Here is a 22,216-nt window from a genome sequence, read left to right on the forward strand (position 1 = left end):
ACACTTCCATAGCATACCAGTCTAGTTTATCCCAAATCTGACAAGAATGCCTAAAAAAGTAAAAACTCAATGCCTGCCTCACAAACCACAGGATCAGTTTTACCAGCAACTCCCAATTTGTAAGAGTAAATTATCTTCATTTTCAAATGCTCAAGCAGCTGCTGAGGCTTAGAGGAGCCCCTGGTTGTTGAAAATAGACAAAACAATCTCAAACCTGAGAGGTTAGAAGGGTCAGACTATTTGTTCAACTGTGGAATTGTCTTCATCTAATTAACTAAAGGCCTAACGAGTCAATCAATCTGTTAAAAATCAGCAACTAGTAATTGTGAATTAAACACTGCAGAAAGTTGTCATGTTTAACTTCTACCATGAAGAGGTTTTGTCATTTCCTGGTCACTTAGGGATTCATTAAAGCATACCATTTGACCAGGCATGTCTAAGCTTTTGCAGACAACTGTATAACCATCCTAAAATTCATAAGATTAGAGTACTTCAGTGTGAAAAAAAAAATACAAATTGCTTACTCACCAAATCACAGACATTTTGAGATTTTCCATCAATTATCTAGTAAGAATGCAGTGATGCAAGACTAAGGATTTCCATGCTGTCAAAGTTTCTGGTTAGCAATTGGGGTAAAGCCTGATCCCAAGTTTTCCTTTGTCTCTAACTTAATTTCACTTTAAGTAGCAATGCATTTGTATGCTAAAGACTTATTACATCACTGCATTCTGCTGCAGTGCCAACTGAGCAAACTGAATTAACAGGTCCATAATACTAGACTTGGGATTTTTTTTTTTTTTAGGCTTTTGCATAAAATGCTGTTGCATTTGTATCCACCATATTCTACATGTAATTATAAAATCAAATAATCAAGTCAAAAAGTCATAAACAAAAAAACAAAAAAAGTGGAGGAATATCCTCAAATCATACCAGCAGTAGTACATATTGTATTTTTTTCCATGGGTATGAAGTATAAGGTGTATCTAGACTAGTCTTAACATTACAGGAAAGTAAACAATTATGGACTATTAAAAAAAAAAAAAAAAAAAAAGGTCTCTCCCTTCATTCCAAATTAACTTTCTTGGTATGTTGTACTGTGGATATTGTATTGCAACAAAATGTATGCCAGACATCTGGTCTAAAAAGATTATATGAGTCTTGTGGTAGTCTGGACAAGGACATAAGGTAAACTTAACCAGATTCTTAGAGATCAGGCTCAACAAGCAGAATCCTATAAGGCAGCTATGGGTTTTGAAGTGCTGCTGGATCTATAGTGGTGGACTGGAACTCTGAAGAAGAAAGCTATTTTACCTGTCAGGAACTGGAGAAGCTGTACTGTTGCTGCTTTGCCAGGAACTGTGGGCTGGGCTATGCCCAGCCAGGCTTCATTTGCTATAGGATAACACACTATTCACTCAACTGTTTTTAAGTGCTGGTACCTTGTCTCCTGGTCTTCCAGTGCAGGGTCTGAACAAGACTGTGTGAAGGTATAGTGAGCAGAACTGGGTCTCTCACCTCAGATTACCCAGTAAGGGGATACTGCATCTTCTTGAAGACTTTGGTTGTTCTCTACAAATTTTAAGTCAAGGAGCACATGTTTTGTTTCTCCCTTTTGTCTTCTGCATTAAAGAACATCGACTGAAAGCGCAGCTTTTATGTTGTTCTGTTAAGACCCTGACAAACCCACCCCCAAATAGACTTACTAAATTCTAAATCATGGCTAGTTTTAAGGACTTAATGCCTGGTCATGCATTTTGTCTGGACAGAAACCAAATGGCACTTGTTCCATCATAGCTTCAAAACAGTGAAATGTATTATCTGTTAATTTCCTTTTCTTGAGTCCTACTAAACCAGTCCTTACAAGTGGGATTTCCCTGCTCCCCAGCTGAGGGAGACAGAGCACACACATCTTTCATGACTTCATCCCTGGCTATAAAGAGAGATGTGGCCTCAGGCTATTGCCATTAGCCTTCTGCCAAAACGAGCTAGGACAAGCCCCTGACTCAGGAACTAAAGGAATATTCTCCCCGCACAATAATTGAATTAAAGAATCCACAGGGTCCCCAAGGCGTAACCCAGAAGAGTAGATCACTAGAAGAATAAGAATGTGTGACAGAGGAGTCCCCCTTATCACTAGCTCTAGCCTGTTGCCCCCTAGGCATGCACTAGACTAGTCTAGCAGAACTCAAAGGAAATTAACAAGTAAAAAACAAATTTCACCTTCCTACAGGCCTTATGAGTGGGAGTTACCTAAGCTGCAACTAGGTGGAGTAGAATGAAGACAGGGCTGATTTAAGCATCCCCACCCCAAAGGCCACATCCAATCTGCCTGAACATACACCTGGTAAAACTTTGTGAAGGAATGCAAGGATAACTAAGCAACTGCCTTATAGATTTCCTCTAATGAGAGCAAAGATGCTTCTGCTCATGACAACACCTGTGCCTTCATGGAGTCTGCATGGAGTTCTGCTGGAGCTTTCTTGCCCTAGAGCAGATGAGTTAAGGAAACAATAGACTCAGCTTATCTAGCCAGAGTAGACTTGGATGCTGCTTCTCCCTTCCGAACGCCACTAAACAGTATGAATAATTTATCTGTCTTTCTGAAATGGTTTAATCACTTTTAGATATTTTAGGAGCACGCAGCAAACATCCAGGTGATGCATCCTCTGATCCTTCCTCGTACCTTCCTTATTCCTAAAGGCTGACAGGGAGTCTGCTTTAGAAGAAATTAAGTTCAACAGGAGCCTCAAATGGGAATGTGAAAATAGGCATAAGTCAAATCTAGGAAGGAAAGAAATCCCCCCTTCCTTACCGCCAAGATGACGGAACGTTGGGTCACCATGCAAAATCCATCCACTTTGGGCAGGAAAGATGGCACTGGCCGAAAGGTGACAAGAGCCTGATGAAAATATCAAGTAGGGTTCTCTGCATGAGAGCTAGCAGCTCCAAAATGAATTGAGCAGAGCAGAGAGCTACCAAAAAGATAGTCTTCAAGGAGAGATCATTCAAGGATGCTCATTTTAGTGGTTCAAAAGGGGCCCCTACTAGGGCTCTAAGGATAAGAATAAGATCCACCTAGGGATCATTGGTCTAAAGAGGGAAGGGAGCTGGAAGAACTTCTCCACCTTCAGAAAATGTACTATATCCAGGTATGCGGCTACCTGGATGACCTTAACTCTGCCCTGTAGCAAAAAATGGCTGCTACCAGCACTTTCAGAGCATTAAGCGTTAAGCCCTTATCCAGGCCTTTCTCCAGGAAGCTCAAGAACATAAGAAATTGCCATTCTGGGTCAGAACAAGGGTCCATCAAGCCCAGCATCCTGTTTCCAACAGTGGCCAATCCAGGCTACAAGTACCTAGGTAGATCCCATGCTACTGATGCCAGTAATAGCAGTGGCTATTCCCTAAGTCAACTTGATTAATAGCTGTTAATGGACTTCTCCTCCAAGAATATATCCAAACCTTTTTTTAACCCAGCAACACTAACTGTACTAACCACATCCTTGGACAACAAATTCCCGAGCTTAATTGTGCATTCAGTGAAAAAGAATGTTCTCCGATTAGTTTTAAATGTGCTACTTGCTAACTTCATGGAGTGCCCCCTAGTCCTTCTATTACCCAAAAGAGTAAATAACCAATTCACATCTACCCATTCCAGACCTCGCATGATTTTAAAGACCTATATCATATCCCCCCCTCAGCCATCTTTTCTCAAAGCTGAACAGCCCTAGCCTCATTAGCCTTTCCTCAAAGGGGAGCTGTTCCATCCCCTTTCATCATTTTGGTCACCCTTCTCTGTACTTTCTCCAGTGCAACTATATCCTTTTTGAGTTGCAGTACTCAATGCGGTCTCACCAAGGAGCGATACAGAGGCATTATGACATTTTCCATTTTATTCACCATTCCCTTCCTGATGATTCCTAACATTCTGTTTGCTTTTATGACTGCCACAGCACACTGAGCCAACAATTTCAATCTATTATCCATTATGATGCCTAGATATTTTTTCTGGGTGGTAACTTCTAATATGGAACCTAACATCATGTAACTACAGTATGGATTATTTTTCCCTGTATGCAACACCTTGCTCTTGTCCACATTAAATTTCATCTGCCATTTGGATGCCCAACCTTCCAGTCTTGCAAAGTCCTCCTGAAATTGATCATAATCCACTTGTGATTTAACTACTCTGAATAATTTTGAATCATCTGCAAATCTGATAACCTCACTCGTCGTATTCCTTTCCAGATCATTTATTAAATATATTGAAAAGCACTGGTCCAAGTACAGATCCCTGAGGCACTCCACCATTTACCTTTTTCCACTGAAAAAAACTGACCATTTAATCCTACTCTCTGTTTCCTGTCTTTTAACCAGTTTGTAATCCATGAAAGGACATCACCTCCTATCCCATTATTTTTAGTTTTCTTAGAAACCTTTTATGAGGGATTTTGTCAAACGCCTTCTGAAAATCCAAATATACTACATCTACCGGTTCACCTTTATCAACATATTTATTAACCCCTTCAAAAAAATAAAGCAGATTTGTAAGGCAATACTTCCTTTGGGTAAATCCATGTTGATTGTGTTCCATTAAACCATATGGGGCGGATTTTAAGAGCCCTGCTCGCCTAAATCCGCCCAAATCCGGGCGGATTTAGGCGAGCAGGGCCCTGCGTGCCGGTGAGCCTATTTTACATAGGCTCACCAGCGCGCGCAGACCCCGGGACTCGCGTAAGTCCCGGGGTTCTCGTCGGGGGCGGGCCCGGTCGTCGCAGCGTTTATGGGGCGTGTCGGCAGCGTTTTGGGGGCGGGTCCGGGGGCGTGGTTACGGCCCGGGGTGGTCCGGGGGCGTGGCCGCGCCCTCCGTACCCGCCCCCAGGTCGTGGCCTGGCGCGCTAGCGGCCCGCTGGCGCGCGGGGATTTATATCTCCCTCCGGGAGGCGTAAATCCCCCGACAAAGGTAAGGATGGGGTTTAGACAGGGCCGGGCGGGTGGGTTAGGTAGGGGAAGGGAGGAGGAAGGTGAGGGGAGGGCAAAAGAAAGTTCCCTCCGAGGCCGCTCCGATTTCGGAGCGGCCTTGGAGGGAACGGGGGTAGGCTGCGCGGCTCGGCACGCACCGGCTATACGTAATTGATAGCCTTGCGCACGCCGATCCAGGATTTTAGTGGATACGCGCAGCTCCGTGCGTATCTTCTAAAATCCTGCGTACTTTTGTTGGCGACTGGAGCGCCAACAAAAGTACGCCAACGCGCCTTGTTTGAAAATCTACCCCTATCTTTCTATATGCTCTGATTTTGATCTTTAGAACAGTTTCCACTATTTTCCTGGCACTGAAGTCAGGCTCACTGGTCTATAGTTTCCCGGATCTCCCCTGGAACCCTTTTTAAATATTGGGGTTACATTGGCCATCCTCCAGTCTTCAGGTACAATGGATGATTTTAATCATAGGTTAAAAATTTTAACCAATGGATCTGAAATTTCATGTTTGAATTCCTTAAGAACCCTGGAATGCATACCATCCAGTCCAGGTGATTTGCTACTCTTTAGTTTGTCAATCTGGCCTGCTACATCGTCCAGGTTCACAGTGATTTGGTTCAGTTCATCTGACTCATCACCCTTGAAAACCATCTCCAGAACCGGTATCTCCCCCTCATCCTCATTAGTAAACACAGAAGCAAAGAATTCATTTAGTCTTTCTGCAATGGCCTTATCTTCCCTAAAAGCCCCCTTAACCCCTCGGTCATCCAATGGTCCAACCGAATCCCTCACAGTTTTCTTGCTTCGGATATATTTTTTAAAGTTTTTATTATAAGTTTTTGCCTCCACGGCCAACTTCATTTCAAATTCTCTTTTAGCCTGCCTTATCAATGTTTTACACTTAACTTGACAATGCTTATACTTTTTCCTATTTTCTTCAGATAGATCCTACTTCAAATTTTTGAAGCAAGTTTGGGTTTTTTTTTTTTAGCTAAAATAGACTCTTTCACTTCACCTTTTAACCATGTTGGTAATCTTTTTGCCTTGCTTCTACCTTTCTTAATGCATGGAATACATCTGGATTGTGCTTCTAAGATTGCATTTTTAAACAATGTCCACACCTGTTGTAATCTTTGTACCTGCACCTTTTAGTTTTTTTTCTATTTTCCTCATTTTATCAAAGTTTCCCTTTTGAAAATGTAGTGTTAGAGCTGCAGATTTACATATTGTCCCCCTTCCAGTCATTAGTTCAAATGTGATCATGTTATGATCACTATTGCCAATTGGCCCCACCATCATTACCTCTCTCACCAAATCTGTGTTCCACTAAGAATTAAATCTAAAATAACTCCCTCTCTTGTTGGTTCCTCAAATTGCTCCATGAAGCAGTCATTTATTACATCCAGGAACTTTATGTCTCTAGCATGTCCTGATGTTATATTTACCCAGTCAATATTGGGGTAATTGAAATCTCTCATTATTACTGCACTGCCAAATTGGTTAGTTTCCCTGATTTCTCTTAGCATTTCATCATCTGTCACACCATTTTGGCCATGTGGACGGTAGTATACGCCTATCACTATTTTCTTACCCAACACACATGGGATTTTTACCCATATAGATTCTACTGAGCATTTAGACTCTTGTATGATCTTTATTCTGTTGAACTCCCAGACATAAAGTGCCATACCCCCACCAAGTTGATCTCCCAATCATTGCGATATAAGTTGTACCCTGATATAGCACTGTCCCATTGGTTATTCTCCTTCCACCAGGTCTCTGAGATGCCAATTATGTATCTCTCATCATTTACTGCTATACACTCTAACTCTCCCATCTTGCTTCTTAGACTCCTGGCATTGGCATACAGACATTTCAAAGTGTGTTTTTTGTTTGTATTAACAAATTGCTTTTAAGTTGATAGGAATAATTTAGAATTCTTTAGCTCAGGTGATTCTTTACTTATAAGTACATGGACTGTGTTTGCTTTTATTGGAACCTCTCTGTTGGGATGCCCTAACTCTCCTGCTTCAATAGTATCATTCAAAGTTACATTCCTCTGAACCATGCACTGCTAAGTGGCTGTCAGCTTTGCCCCTTGTTCTAGTTTAAAAGCTGCTCTATCTCCTTTTTTAAAGTTAGTGCCAGCAGCCTGGTTCCACTCTGGTTAATGTGGAACCCATCCTTTTGGAAAAGTCTGTCCCTTCCCAAAAGGTTCCCTAGTTCCTTTCAAAACTGAATCCCTCTTCCCTGCACAGTTGTCCCATCCACACATTGAGACTCCAGAGCTCTGCCTGCCTCTGGGAACGTACACATGGAACAGGGAACATTTCAGAGAACGCCACCCTGGAGGTTCTGGATTTCAGTTTTCTACCTAAAATCCTAAATTTGGCTTCTAGAACCTCTCTCTCATGTTTTCTTATGTGTTGGTGTCCATTTGTACCAATGCAGCCGGCTACTCCCCAGCACGGTCTATAAGCCTATTTAGGTGACGCATGACGTCCGCCACCTTCGCACCAGGCAAGCGGTCCTCACGTCCACCTGCCATCCAGCTATCTACATTTCTAATAATCAAATCACCAACTATGATGGCCAACCTAACCCTTCCCTCCTGGGCAGTAGCCCTGGGAGACTTGTCTTTAGTGAGAGGGCAACGCATCACCTGGAGAGCGTTCCTTGCTACACCAGGATGATATTCTCCAACTGGGAGTCCTTTCTGATCCAAGGCAGCACTGGGGCTGCCAAATTGGATTTGGGACTTGGCTACTGAAGGTCCCTGAAGGTCTCATCAATGTACCTCTCTGTCTGCCTCTGCTCCTCCAGGTCTGCCACTCTAGCCTCCAGAGATTGGACTTTATTTATTTATAAAATTCTTATAACCCATTTGATGTTCGCGTGATGTCCGACCTCGAGGGGGAGTTTCTGCACTCATGACAGAATCCTTCGAAAAGGTGCCAAACTTTGATATAGCTTAGCAATGTAAAGGTCTTCCATGCCCCTAACATTGTTGTTATTACTGCCGGGGAGTAGCCCTTCCCCTGTAGGCATGCCCTTTCAAGGGCCAGGCTTTAAGACAGAATAGAGACAGGTCTTCCTTTGGAAATGGACCATGCCACAGGATTCCATGCTCCTTGGGGAGTTATGTGGGGATTTCTGGCAAAAGCCTCATTAGATCCACATTCAATGGTCTCCTTGGCTAGTCGAGCACCACCAGGATCACTGCTGAGGAATGGTCCTCTTGCCTCCTCATTATCTTGCCAATGAGGGGCCAGGGCATGAAGACATATAGCAGGTTGAGACTTGGCCAGAAGCTGATCAGGGCATCTATTCCACTGGATCCTATTTCCGGCCAATGGCTAGAAAACAAGCCAACTTCGGCATTTGCTTTATTGAAAGCAAGTCAAAGCCCAGATGACCCTACTAGTCAACTATTAAGTGGAACGCCGATTGGCTGAGCTCCCATTCCCCCTGGTTGAATGTTCCTGTTGAGGAAATCAGTCTGGACATTCTTCTACCCCACAATGTGTGATGCCAAGAAAGTAAGCCCATCAGCATAGTCACCCTGTCTCCTCTGCGAGCATGGAGCTGAGGAAACAGGGTGTTGACATATGCTACCATCATGCTATTGCCTGACTGCTATCTCTCTTATCTGGGGTAGGAAATGCTGTAATGCCAACCTGATGGCACTTGTTTCCAGCCTGTTTAATCAACCACGATGCCTCCTCCCATCCAATGCCTTGAACGATCTGGCCCTGACAGTGGGCTCCTCAACCGCAAAGGCTGGCATCCATGAAGATATTCCAACTGGGGGATGGGACCCTCTAAGTCCATCCCTCTTCTTAGATTGGAAGGGTTCATCTATCATTCCAGGTCTCACCAACTGGGAAATCTGATGCTGATGCTGGTAGTTCTGTAATGCAGGAGACAAGCATGATTGGCATGACCACTGTAGCAGGCAGATATGCATTCCAACCAATGGGAACTAGGTCCAGAGCGGTTTCCATTAGCTCCAATAGCTGGAGATAGTCCCATACTTTGGGTGCCCCTTAAGAGCAGAAAGTTTGTACTTGTGCAACCAGCTTGGTGATCCTGCTGGGGGTTAAGGATACTCTCCCCCTCTATGGTGTCAAACTAAGTGGCCAATAACACTAGAGTTTGGGAGGATTTTAGATTGTTCTTTGCATAATTCATCACCCATCCTATAACTGCTCCAGGAAGTGAACTACTGTGGCCACTGACCAACATTTCTCCTGGGCAGACTTGGCTCTGATGAGCTAGTCATCCAGATGAAGATGCACAATTATGCCCTTCTTGCAAAAGCCACTGCTACTACTACCATGACCTTGGTAAAGATTCTTGGAGCAGATGCAAACCAAAAGGGCTGGAACTGAAAACGTTCTCCCAGAACACAGAACCAGAGGAGATTCCGATAGAAGCCTCGAATGAGAATGTGAAAATAGGCATATACCAAATCTAGGGAGGAAAGAAATTCTCTTTTCCTTACTGCCAAGATAACAGAATGGAGGGTCTCCATGCGAAAGTATATACTTGTTGACTTCCTTCAGATCTAGTGCCAAGCAGAAGGAGTCATCTTTCTTTGGTACCATGAAATAAACTGAATACATCCCTTCCTTTGTTCTCGAGGCGACTGGGGATTTGGCCTGCAGGTCTTGAAGTTTTCATAAGGCAGTTCATATAGAATCCTGCTTGTTTTAAAAAGTATAAGGGGAGATCAAAAAGTCACATGGGACTGGCCTCATGTAATCTGATGTGTACTCCTTTGACATGATTTCCAAGACCCGCTGGTCCAAGGTGATCCAGGTATACTGAGAAACACTTGACGAGGTGGCCGCCCACTGGTACTACTACTTGAGAGTCCCTTTGAATACCATTGGTAAGGTCTACCTCCCTGCTGCCTGCTGCTGTGGGGGAGGGGGTGTCATCCCTGGGTATTCTAGCATCTCAAAAGAAGTGTGTTTTATTCCGCCCTGCCTGTTGGGGGGGGGGGGGGGCAGGGAAGCTGCCTAACTGAAGTTGCTGGCATCTAAGGCCCCAGGCCTGACCATATCCTCTGGTAGCCTTTGGTGTCTGGACTCTCCCAAGTCCTTAACTATACTGTCAAATTCTTCCCAAAATAGCAAGCCCCCTTTAAAAGGGAGCATAGTGAGACAGATTTTGGACACTGAATCCACCACCCAGTTACTCAACCAGAAAAGCCTTCTGGGAGCCACCCCTGAGGCTACCTCCCAGGAGGAAATTCTGACCAAATCATACATGGCATCAATCAGAAACACAACTGTGCTGATTCAGTACTTTCTGGAACCCGGTGGACCCAGTGTAACACTGCTAGGACCAAGTATCTGCCACCAGATAGAGGTCTCAACTGCCAAGGCATTTGTGGCAAAGGCCAGCTTTAAAATGGCTTCTACTTATTCTCCTATCTTGTGGGTCCTTCAGTGCCATCCCTCCCTCTACTGGGATAGCTGTTTTGTGGGTCATGGGAATAGGTTTCCCATGACCCTACCACCTTTAAGACTTTGTGGCGTGGCCCATTCTAAGAGCACTCTCTTTTTCAGGGCTTTATGCAATGCAAATGCCTTTGGTGGACTTTCTTATACCCTGAAGGAAAGAAACCCCTTCTGCAGGGTCTTCCACCTTGGTATTTTAAGGATGGTGATAAGAGCCAAAATGTTCCTTCTTACAGAACAATCTTACTGTTGACTCTTCCTCATCAGAGAAACAATCCCCTTTCTCCTGTGCCCCTGAAGGGAGACTCATGTCAGAATTGCTCCTTGAACAGAGGGGCTCTATGGATGCCTCAGTAAGCATCAGGATAGAAGAGATTAAAGGCACAAGGGTTCTTACTAGGCTATTGGAGGCCGGTCTGTTATGCTCTGATAAGTGGCTCCAGCCAAGAGCTAAAGAATGAGAAACAGCCCTCGACTTCCGCACAGTGCAGAAAGTTTAGTGCATAAGCAGAACAAACTCCATGGAAAAACCTCCTAGCTGAGGTGACTACATGGCTACCCCTTTGGGATGGTGGAGCTGAGGAGTTTCCTTTTTCCATGGTGCTAGGACATATCTCTCCCTAAATTAGCCACTGCTTGGTGTACTCCAGTTAGCAAGGGAAGGTCTTCCTCCCTTGGTGTACTCCAGTTAGCAAGGGAAGGTCAACCTGCCCGGAAAGGTTGTCTCAGATCCCCTGTTCCAAGTAGGCAAAAAGGACCCCACAACTCTGGAAAGCCATTTTGTCCCACAGGCCACATATCTACAATCTCATAGCATGGCAGTGGTATTGGCACTGGGAGAAAGTGATGTATCCTGTGCCCATCAAAGCATTCTCTCTCTCAGTTCTTTGGGTTTTTTTGGCTATACACACCACCACTTACTCTGGGATCAGCTAGATCAAGTTGCAACGCTGTTTTATTCAGCACTGGACTGTTCCCCTCCCCCCCCCCTTCTTCCCACTCCCCACTTTGTAAATACTCACTGCCCTCGGGGCCTGTGCGAGCTGGTTAGAGATGAGAGCAGCCCACTGTTGACTGTATCTCTCGTCCTCTTTTTTAAAACTTTATCAGGCTGGAGGAGGAAAGAAGTGAGCAGGAACAGAGAAAGGGAGAAAGAGAGAGATGCACCTCAAAATCCTCTTTAAAGGCCATTACTTGGACCTCCTTTCCTGGTTCTACTTGGTCCTAAAGGCTAGGAAACTCTCTTTCCAGGGGCAATTAACAGACCCCCTTAGGGGACTGAGTTCAACCCTGAGGATGCCATCAACCAGGGTCTAACAGGGAGGCAAAGTTGAATGGGGGGAAAACTGGCCTGAAAGGACTGTTGCCCCAGAAGGCTCAACCAGGCCGAGGCCTAACCCTAGCAGCAGTGGTATATTAGTCTTCACTTGTCCGCAGCTGCTGGAGACAAGAGACTACAGGCAACAACCTGAGGCCACACCTCCCTTTTAGTCAGGGATGAAGTTATGAAAGAGGAGTCTCCGTTGGCTGGGGAGCAAGGAAATCCCACTCACAAGGATTGGTCTAGAAGAAGGATAAGGGAATAGGCAAATATTTAGTAAGGTTTTTTCTCATATGTACTTAATGGAACAATCTCAATCTTTGGAGAGCAGGGTAATCCATGTTTAAAATGAAATACAATGAACCTCAGCAGACTAATTGTTTTCACATGCAGTTCATTGTATTGTATTTGAAATCTACACATACTCAAGTTTAGACTGACATCATATTGTGGCACACAATTCTTGCAGAATACTACCATAATAGCGAATCATGTAAAAAAAAAAAAGGGCAATTCACATTAAAACATTTTAAACAAATCTAGTTTAAAAACTTAAATGGATATCTGACTTTTTACAGTGGCGATTACAAAAGATATGCAAACAGTCAACCAAAATACTTTAGAGATTTTTTTAGTACACTATTGTTCATGAGACAAGATTTGTGAATGCATGAACAGTTATTTATACAAAGATTTCAGTAATTTACAGTATGCTATAAACTAGGTTTCTACATCTCACCTTTTAAAGGAAAAAATATGCTTAGGTATTTTATTTACAACGTTTGCCCAAGGACCTACCAGGCAGTGAATGACACAAGTAGATTTCCTTGGCTGGAATAGTCAGATGAATAAAAACTGGCAGTCTTTATCCTATAAAAGTTCTGCCATTACAACTGCTGCTCCGCACCATTACCACAGTGGAGTCAGACACTTTCACTCACAGCTCAAACTCATGTGCATCTGGAACCTATCAAAAAACTAATGGGAGCCCAAAAGCGTATGCTAGCGTCAAGCAAATTATGTTTCGAATACAGTCTATCTGGAGCAGACATTTTTCATGCAGGGACCATTTTCATGGTCTTTATCTGCTATCAAATTCTGCATTTTATTTCAATGCTTTGTAAACTATCCTATTTACTTCAGGATAAGATCCTCGAAAAAAAGATGACAACAAATTTAATGCTAGCCAATAAACATTTTAGAAATACCCTGATTTTATTGTCTTCCAAAAATATATATCTAGCAGTAGAAAAATACTTTGACAAAATAGAAAATACTTTGAATTTTCTCCAAGGAATAAAATCAGTACCAAAAAAAAAAAAATACCCCCCCCCCAAAAAAAAAAAATAGAGTAAAATAAGCAATAAACCATTGATAAAATTTCACTGGATGAAGTGAATGCATATTTTCTAGCTATAAACTTTTTAAATAGAAAAATACTGCAACACTTACTATAGGTTATTCTCCTCTTCCCCTTTACAATTATGCTGCCTTCCACTGACAAACATATCCAGTCCTTTTTATTTGCAGATGTCTAAAGTCCATGCCAAATACATATTTTAGGCTGAGTCAAATTACTGAAAACAATTAGCAATTTCTTGTTCCTCAAAAGTTTAACACAATGATGATATTCAAAATAGCAAAAATGAGAGAAATAAAAACCCATAAACTTTGCAATTTGCTTATAAAGGAAAACAAAAAGAAAAGAGTCCTTGTGTATACATGCCAAGAAAAAGTATTTCTAGACATTTACTATTTAAATTCCTTTTTTACTTTACAGTTTTCAGAACCTCAGTCGTTTTAAAACTCAAATCCAGAAAACAGTTTCTTAATCAATCCCACTGGGGCCTGTAGGGCTGCAAATTCAGCAGAAAACAGGAAAGCTGAAAACAAACAAAAAAAAACATCAGGCTGTTTTAAGACACTGATCCAATGTGACTCATAAATCAGCTTGCTATGCTAAGTTTTGTCTGGAAAATACAGGAAAACAGCTGTGAAAACTAAGTCTCAATTTTAATGGCAATTCTGTATTTTATTTTTTTTTTAAGATTTATCAAACATTCAAGATGTAATGCAAATACCCTGAATAAGATTATCTTTTACATCTGCCTTCATCTACTGGCACATCTGCTACAGGTTTCCAAACCTTATCTAGTCTAAACCAGTGTTTCCCAACCCTCTCCTGGAGGCACACATACACCCACAGTCAGGTTTTCAGGAATGCTACAATGAATATACATGAGATAGATATGCATGCAAATCTCTCTCATGCATATGCATTATGGATATCCTGAAAACCTGACTGGTTAGATGTGCTTCCAGGAGAGGGTTGGGAAAAACTGGTTTAAACTACAGGGGGTGACTAACACTGGTCTTCATGAGCCACCAGCAGGCCTGGTTTTCAGGAAAGCCATCATAACTATGTATGAAATTTCTTTGTATACAATGGAGGCAGAGCATGCAAATCTCTTTCATACATATTCATTGTAGATATCCTGAAAACCAGACCTTTTTGTGGCACTCCAGCACTGGAGTTGCCTACCCTTGCTTTAGAGCCCATGTAACCAAAAACCAGTGACCAAAATTAGTAATTAAAAGTGGCTGTCAAACCCACAGCTGGAAAAATCCCAAAAGCTAGATCACCTGGCCACCTAAAATTTGGCACCTCATGCCTGAAATTCAGAAAAGAAAAAATACAAAGGAAACGAAGGAAATATATTTAAAAACTAAACTAAGAAAATAGACAAAAACAAAAAAAGGCATACACATAAAAGAAATAAATCCAAATGAGAACAAGCAAAATGGCACAACAACAAATGAATCAAAAAAACCAAGATAAAAACGTTTCCATGGTTCTTAAATTTTGAAAAAATATATTTAACCACCATTACATCTCTTAATAGGTGGTTGAACGGTCATCAATATTAAGGTGGATTTCTGCCACTCTGCTACCTCCTTCAAGATGCTACTGCATGAATAACTACAGCAGTCAACAAAATTTGTCAGCAACACAATCCAATTCAAACATTCTTGACCTTCAAGCAGAGGTCTGACTCCCCTTAATTAAAAGTGTAGACTTATTGCAGTGGGATAACTGTTAATCAACAGGACAAACCACTTTTGAAATTATCATATTCATGACTGCTATATTTAAAACCAAAATACGCATGAAATTACTTTCTTAAAAAATTGCAACTTTTTCAAACTGGCTTAGAACTACTTAAATTGGTAGGTAATTTTTTTGTCCTTAGCCAAATGGTAATTTATATCCACAGTACAGGATATTCAAATACTTTAGAATTAGTTATTGTAAAACTGAATGAATCAAAAATAGTAATTGAGCAGGTCTTTGAAACACTCAGCAACTAAGAAAGAATCAGCTTCTGCAAGAACAAAGTCTGTCTGCTAATTTTTTTTTTTTTTAATATCTATAGCATACAGGGAATTATAAATTTGCAATCAGCAAGTTCACCATCCATGCTTTGACTGGGTTCATTAATACATCAGGTACCAGTTTGTCTTACCTAAAGATATGAAATCTTAAAAGATTGTGAGGGGTGGCACAATTGGCATTTGTCCCCTTTTCATTTCTAGGAAAATACTGACATTTAAAATCATATGAAAGTGCCCCTTAGTTATTTCCATCATTTAAATGGAAAGGGGGCCAACAAGACAGATCAAAAACCATGCTGACAGTGCATGGATATACATGTGGATCTTATTCTGAAAAGTTGAGACAATATTAGGATTAAAATGCATGACCAAAAGATGAGGCAAGGGTCATAAAACAAGTTATTTTGAAAAATCTACCTAATACTTCAGTTTGGAAGATTAATACATGTAGGCCATCTCATTTTCTTGAGATGACATTTTCATATTACAGAAACTTCCACAGTTATGTACTTACTACTTGCCATCTTCTAGGCTTAAGGATTTTAAGAGCTTATGTACTCTCTATGGGTTGCTTTAAAAACACATTCATATGAGAATGAAATCATTTGAACTAAATATTCTCACAGCATGCATTTTTGCTGTTTAACACCAATTTCAAATACATTAATTTACTGACTGCTTTTAGAACAATTGTAAGTACAGGATACCACCAGGTAGGCAATATTCAATCACCAGTTCTATATTAAAGTGTTGGTGGTGATAAATTTTAGTCTACTGTTAAAATATGACACAGAAGACATTGTTTACATAAAGAGTTAGACCACATGGTTTACTGACACCTGCAAAGATACAACCTTATGACTTTAAAATCAAGGGGTACAACTCCTCAGTAAATTATCATAGCAGGGTGTTTGACAACAGACTGAATACTTATTTATACAAGTGGAAATTACTTCCACATACTTCAAGAACATTAAATACACACAAAGTTATAACACTTGGAAAATAACTAAAAATATTTTGTAGCATGTTTAACATCTTAGAACATTCCCTATCTATATGTAAGCTGCATGACCTAGTAGTATTTTGCATATGGTTTTGAACACGTAATATAATAAGAAGCACAGTAGATAATGACAGATAAGGACCAACTAAACCACCCAATGTCTTCCTCTAGTTCTCCAAGTAGATGAGTATCTAAATTCCTATACATAAATGAATGCTGCCTTCTTCCCCCTTACCCAATCTCTCAACTCTGTGCCTGCCGCCACCCTCTGTATTTGTCCCAAGCAAGTTTAAAATCTCCACCACCATTACAGACAAGCCATACCAGATGGTAGAATTAAAAAAAAAAAATACTTAAAAACAAATGTCACTTTCCAAGCATCTGTCTAACACATCAGCATACTGCAAAATTTACTTCCTAGAGGTTTTTATTTTGGATCTGAAACAGCCTGTCTCCTACCTTTCAAATTACTATAACTTAAAAAAAAATTAAGTCTACCTCAGCAACATAATCCTTTGCATGTACAATTATTTCAATCAAACTCCTTTAATAAACATCCACCAAAATGAGAGAAAAAAAAAAACACACCCTTGTTTATTGTCTCATGGATGAGAGTATGCACAGCACAAAACCCCTCAAATGCTCAGTTCCATATGTTATCAATACAACCATTCACATTCCAGGAACAAAGCAGCATGACCTTAAGATGAGGCAATTGAACAGAATTAGGCACAACTAATTGAAAACCCTCCTATTTAGTTTACAGTCTCTCTCCCCCTCTCTTTTCTGAAACAGAAAATTAACAAAACCAACTATACAAAAACTCATTCACATGTCAAAATGCTGTTTCATAAGTTGTCCATTTATCCATGAAATTATTACATGAAAACAATGCTGAAACTGAACAGATAAAACATTCATATTTTATTAGTTATTAGCCAAGTACACTTGGTGAAAGTAACTATGTATCCCTGGGCATAAGCAGCATGGAATCTATCTACTATTTGGGATCCTGCCAGGTACTTGTGACCCGGATTAGCCACTTTTGGAAAATGGATACTGGGCTTGATAGACCCTTGGTCTGACCCAATATGGTGGGTCTTATCTACTACTTAATATAGTTGTACATCATTTAGTACAACTATATAAAGATTAATAACAACTTTAGCATGCTGAATTTTACAGTACAGTTGAAAGGTACCAACAAATAGTAAAAGATCATATTCTAGTTTAAATTATTTATGAATAAATATGACCACCAACTGTGAATTCCAATTTACTTTTTTGGGAACAAAATGTGTGCAAAACATTAAAGAAAGGATGCCAATAAATACATATATATATTTGCTAACTTATTTCTGTGAACTCAAGACACTTTTATCCATGTTTAAGCTGAAATAATGGAAAATAATGATGTCATATGTACCCCTTTCAGATAACTGGAGTAAACATTTTTGCAACAGGTAAGTTGGAAGTGGTTGATTATGACAACTGGCTGGCATACCAGCTATGATCACACTCTAAACGTCAAAAAAAAAAAACTTGTGCAGTCACAATCCAACAATTCCTGGTCCACCTGATGAGGGTTTTTTTTGTTTTTTTATGCAGCTGACAAATGACCCAGCTTCTCCAACCCAGCCCTTTCCTGTTTTTGAACTCAAGTATGAGGGCAGTATGATATTGTAGGACTGTTGCTTTCATTTGAAATGCCAAAATGAGTCAAGAGGCAAGTGTCAGAAGTCCAGGACTCCGCAAACAAAACCGTGTCCAGAAACTGAGCCGCATGCCAGCTCCAACTGTCTCTCTCGCCTCTTACGTTTTACCCTAAATTAAACAAAAATATTCCATTACATGCTCCCAGCTTCCCTTACACATCTCTATCCTCCCTTACACATCTCTATCCTCCCTGAAACTGCAACGTTTCAGCTGCAATATGCTCTTTTCTTCCTAGAGTAGTTCTTCGGTCCTTTTTTGGACAAAGGCCGCACAAGAACAAATCAAATTATGTATATTCGTTAACCCAAAACACACTACGATAAGAAAAGGTCATATTTGTGATTAAGACTAATAATTAATGAATAGCCAACTGCAAAACGCAAAATAGTTGTATTAGAAATAGTTACAAACAAACAGAATTCATCAGACCGGACAGGATGCTGCGGGCTCCTGGGGCAGGTGTGAAGATGAGCACCATCCCAGCCCTTCAGAGGACCACAACAGCCGCCAATCACCAGTGCCCCCAAATACACCCAGCCTGCGGCCAGTCGCCGTTACTCGCGGGGAGGGGACGGGTAAAGTCCTCCCCACTCCCTTCGTGAATGTATTCAGAGGCTCGGGATTAACCGGCGACAAGGTAAAGCTGGGCAGTGAAGCGTCGGGGAGTGAGCTCAGCACGGAGCAGGCAAATAAGTTTCTAGCAGGGCGGCCAGGACCGAGGCGCCGTCAGAAGCCAATGCCACTCTCTAACCCTGCACACGATACTCACAGCTGAACGGCCCAGTCAGGCAGCTGCTCGGGCACTTGGCTCAGCTTCTTCCGGCTGCAATCCAGCAGGTCCCCGTAACAGCGGCAGGGAGACGGGCAGGACCTGCGGCTCGGCGGACTATCCGAGCTCCCCTCGCCGTCTGGGAGAACGGAAAGCAGCAGCAGCAGCAGGAGGAGGAGAAAGAGAGGGGCCGCGGGAGGCCAGCCCCGCATGCTCTCGCCTGCCGGGCTGCCCCGGAAAACTCCCGAGCGGGCCCCGGGCGGGAGAAGCGTCTGAAGCAGGGCGGCCGCGTGCATGCCCCCCTCGTAACCGCGACCGCGGAAAGAAAAAGTGCGAAAAGTAAAGAGCGCTAATGCGCGGCTTTCCCGAAAACTTTTTCTGTTCCACTTCTGAGGGGTGTGCGCGCGGCTGCCTCCCCCGTGGGACCAACAAAAAAAAAGAAAGAAAGAAAACAATCTCAGCCCGCAGTGATCGCGTCTGATTGGTCGGAGTGAGTCCCTCCACTCCCCAGTCGCGAGACAATAACAAGCTCGAGGGCTGGGGGCTGGGAGGGAGGAGGTGTAACAAGTAGGAGGGATGGCTTTCTTCGGAAGTAGTAAAGATCAGATAGATTAGATTAAATGTGAGACAGCGGAGCGCAGAACTTTATGCTTTAATAAATTCTGGCACTTCTTTAATGTGTGAATGGTAAATTTTGAACGAAAAAGATCGCATACATATATTGACATCCTTACCAGGCTTCCAGCCTATTTATTTACGTACTAAACATTTTTCAAACATTAAAAATGAATGCTAAACTAGTCAATAAATGTATTTTGTTAGTCTAATAAAAAGGTATCACTTTTATACATTTATTTCTTTGTATTTGTTGACATTTTATTTCTGTGCATTCAAGTGGACTAAGTAACCAAATTACTTTATTCAAGTTTTACTGTGTGATGGATAATGCTTTCATATATTTTCTTGGAAATGTAAACAGTACTTTAATAATGTAACATAATGTACTTGTTTCTAGCTTACAAGTCCAGCCTCATCTCTTTTGTGTGGAAGGACCAATGGTCTTCTAGAAGAGGGTCTCAAAGTAACTGGGGAGTAAGGAGTCACTTAGACTTTCCAGAAGTTCCACATTTCTCATTGATCTGATTTCCTCATGTGTTTGACATCTAAAACCCAGCGGTTTACATGAGTTAGACACATTTCCCAAATGATATCACTACACAACTTCTTCATGGTGGTGTTAGTGGAGGAAAGTCATATTGAAAAAACAGATAAAGGTGGCAGCCAATAGTAAAAGAGCCCTCTGAAGAATAGTTGCATGATCCCAGAAGAGGAAGAAATTCATTCATGTGGTGAACTCTGTCAACAGAAAAATAGATTTGAGAGCAGGATTGCAAAGACACAGCTGTATAATCTACTAACATCCACAGCTAACAGAGGGGCCAATGCAAAAAGCTGAACATTTAAAATTGAATGCTCAAATTCAGCACGCAGTTTCCTAATGCAGAAGCTATTTTTTTTAACTCTTAATGCAGGAAGCTATTGGTTTGCATGCTAATACATTGTGAGTTAAAAAATGTGCACACAGAAAAGGCTTAGCGCACAAAAAACAAGTTTATGAGTAGAAAACATGGTTTATGTGACCAATTGTGTTTTCCACATATAAAATAAGATTTATGCACAGAAAATGATTTGTTCACGTACCACATGCATAAAATCCCAACTAGAAGCCCTGGCAGCAGAACTCTTGCTTCCGCAGTAGACTAACATTAGCCCTGGAAACTACTCCATCTAAGAAAACAGGAGGTAATCCAACGCACCTCTCTGAACTGGGGATAACACCTAATGCAATCATTAGCATGGAATTTTCATGTGAAGGCACTAAGTTCATCGCACAGTGTTGTGCGCATACATGCAGAACTCCTTGTTGCATTTGGCAGTACAGTTTGTGCGTAAAAAAATATGCCCACCATTGAGGCTTAAACTGTGCTGAGTGCATCTTTTTGCATTGGCCCCAGAGATACAAAGCAGGTTGATTCTTAAAAGAGCCGAAACAGAAAGGAAGGAGAATTGATGGCAGTAGGCTTGGGAACAAATGATCTGGCAATGAAACAGATTGTTACAATACAAGAGAAGTCAAGGAAATTAGGGGAGATACTTTGGTAACTGTTAAAAACAGTAATGTTTCATGGGAGGAGGAGGTGGTAGTGATTATGCAGCAAATCCAAAACCACAGAGTCGCGACAGGTTACTTACATGCTGAGTTCAGTTTTGTTAGAACATTTCCTAAATTTGGTAAGTAACATGTACTATTGTCTGAATTTCGCCACAGCTACATGATAGGGATGTGCATTCATTTTGCCCAAGTGGGTAAAACATGACAAGTGGAACTAACCAAAAATGGACTCCATAAAAATCTGAAAATTATTTGGATTTTTCAGTTCAGTAAATAGTGCACGCTATCAAGTAGCACACACCAGACCCCACTATGCTGCCCTATGGCCTCTCCCTGACTCCTGCTAACCTCTGCTATAAAGATTTCCTAGGTAAAAAGGAGCAGGAGTGAACACCAGTTGCTCCTGTCCTCGAGGGGTCTGGTCATATAATGGCACTTAGAGGATTTGCAACAAGCACCATATTTTATTGATATATACTTTGCAGCCATAAAACAACATGGCACAGAACTGGCCAGAACTTTTCTGCTACCAGACTCATTGGGGGGCAGAAGTAAATGGGGCTCATTTCTACCCCTTTCTAGCTAGTAGACCCTTACAGAAGAGGAAAGGACCAGGAAGGTGAACTGCGGGGAGGCTAATGGGGGAATTTCTTTTCTTAAAAAAAAAAATTACATATTTTGGTTCAGGAAAAGAACCAAACCATAATAAACATTAAACAAATCAAAACCTGAACAAAAATAATCCAGAAAGTAAAAAAAACAAAACTACATAACCAGTTTGAATAAAAGCCATTGGAGAAGGCTGGCAGTACATGATCCTTGGACTGTTCTAACTCGATTCCACTTTCAGCTGATAAATCAAATCCACTGGAGTAATGAGTAGGATTAATGAAACAGGATTTGTTCTTTTATGTCATCTAAATCCCATTCTTTGAGATGTTATTTATGAATGGCACAGTAGCAGACAGGCTATACTATACAAGAAACTTCAATGCATGCATGGATAAAACATGGTCCATGATCAAAGGTTTTCAATTTCTTGGAGGCTGGAGCTCCACAATGGAGAGAGAAAAGCCATTATAGTAGTGATGGCCTCAATCTTTCTAAAGAGAAGAATCACGATCCTAGATTATCATACATTTGCCATGTGTTCATACTAGATGAGGAGGGTGGTGGATGAAGGCTGATTTGTAGGGAGTTATCTCATGTTTTAGCACGGAATCACCAAAAATGAATCCTAATAGCCAAGAAATGCACAGGCCAGTGTACTGACAGGCCCCAAAAGCACTGTCACAGCAAGAGAAAGACTTTTGCCCAGGTGAACTTTACACTGAAGGATACTTTATCAAGATATGCTTGTTTGTAGGTACCTGTCTAAATAAAAAAGCAA

The 22,216-nt window shown here is 41.5% G+C and overlaps 1 protein-coding gene across 2 annotated transcripts in view; it reads right to left on the bottom strand.

Annotated features, from left to right (window-relative positions):
- LRIG3 (leucine rich repeats and immunoglobulin like domains 3) overlaps positions 1-19,121 on the bottom strand; it is a 266,498-nt gene extending 247,377 nt beyond the window's left edge. Inside the window, exon 1 of one of the 2 annotated variants that reach the window (XM_029615808.1) lies at positions 18,654-19,121. In XM_029615808.1, coding sequence (XP_029471668.1) covers positions 18,654-18,949 — 296 coding nt within the window. In that variant the 5' untranslated portion in view covers positions 18,950-19,121. The remainder of the gene's footprint in view (positions 1-18,653) is intronic. The other variant, XM_029615807.1, reaches the window with a different exon arrangement.
- Between the last annotated feature and the right edge of the window lie 3,095 nt (positions 19,122-22,216).

Source organism: Rhinatrema bivittatum, chromosome 9 (genome assembly GCF_901001135.1).
Source record: "Rhinatrema bivittatum chromosome 9, aRhiBiv1.1, whole genome shotgun sequence".
Classification (NCBI taxonomy): Eukaryota; Metazoa; Chordata; class Amphibia; order Gymnophiona; family Rhinatrematidae; genus Rhinatrema; species Rhinatrema bivittatum.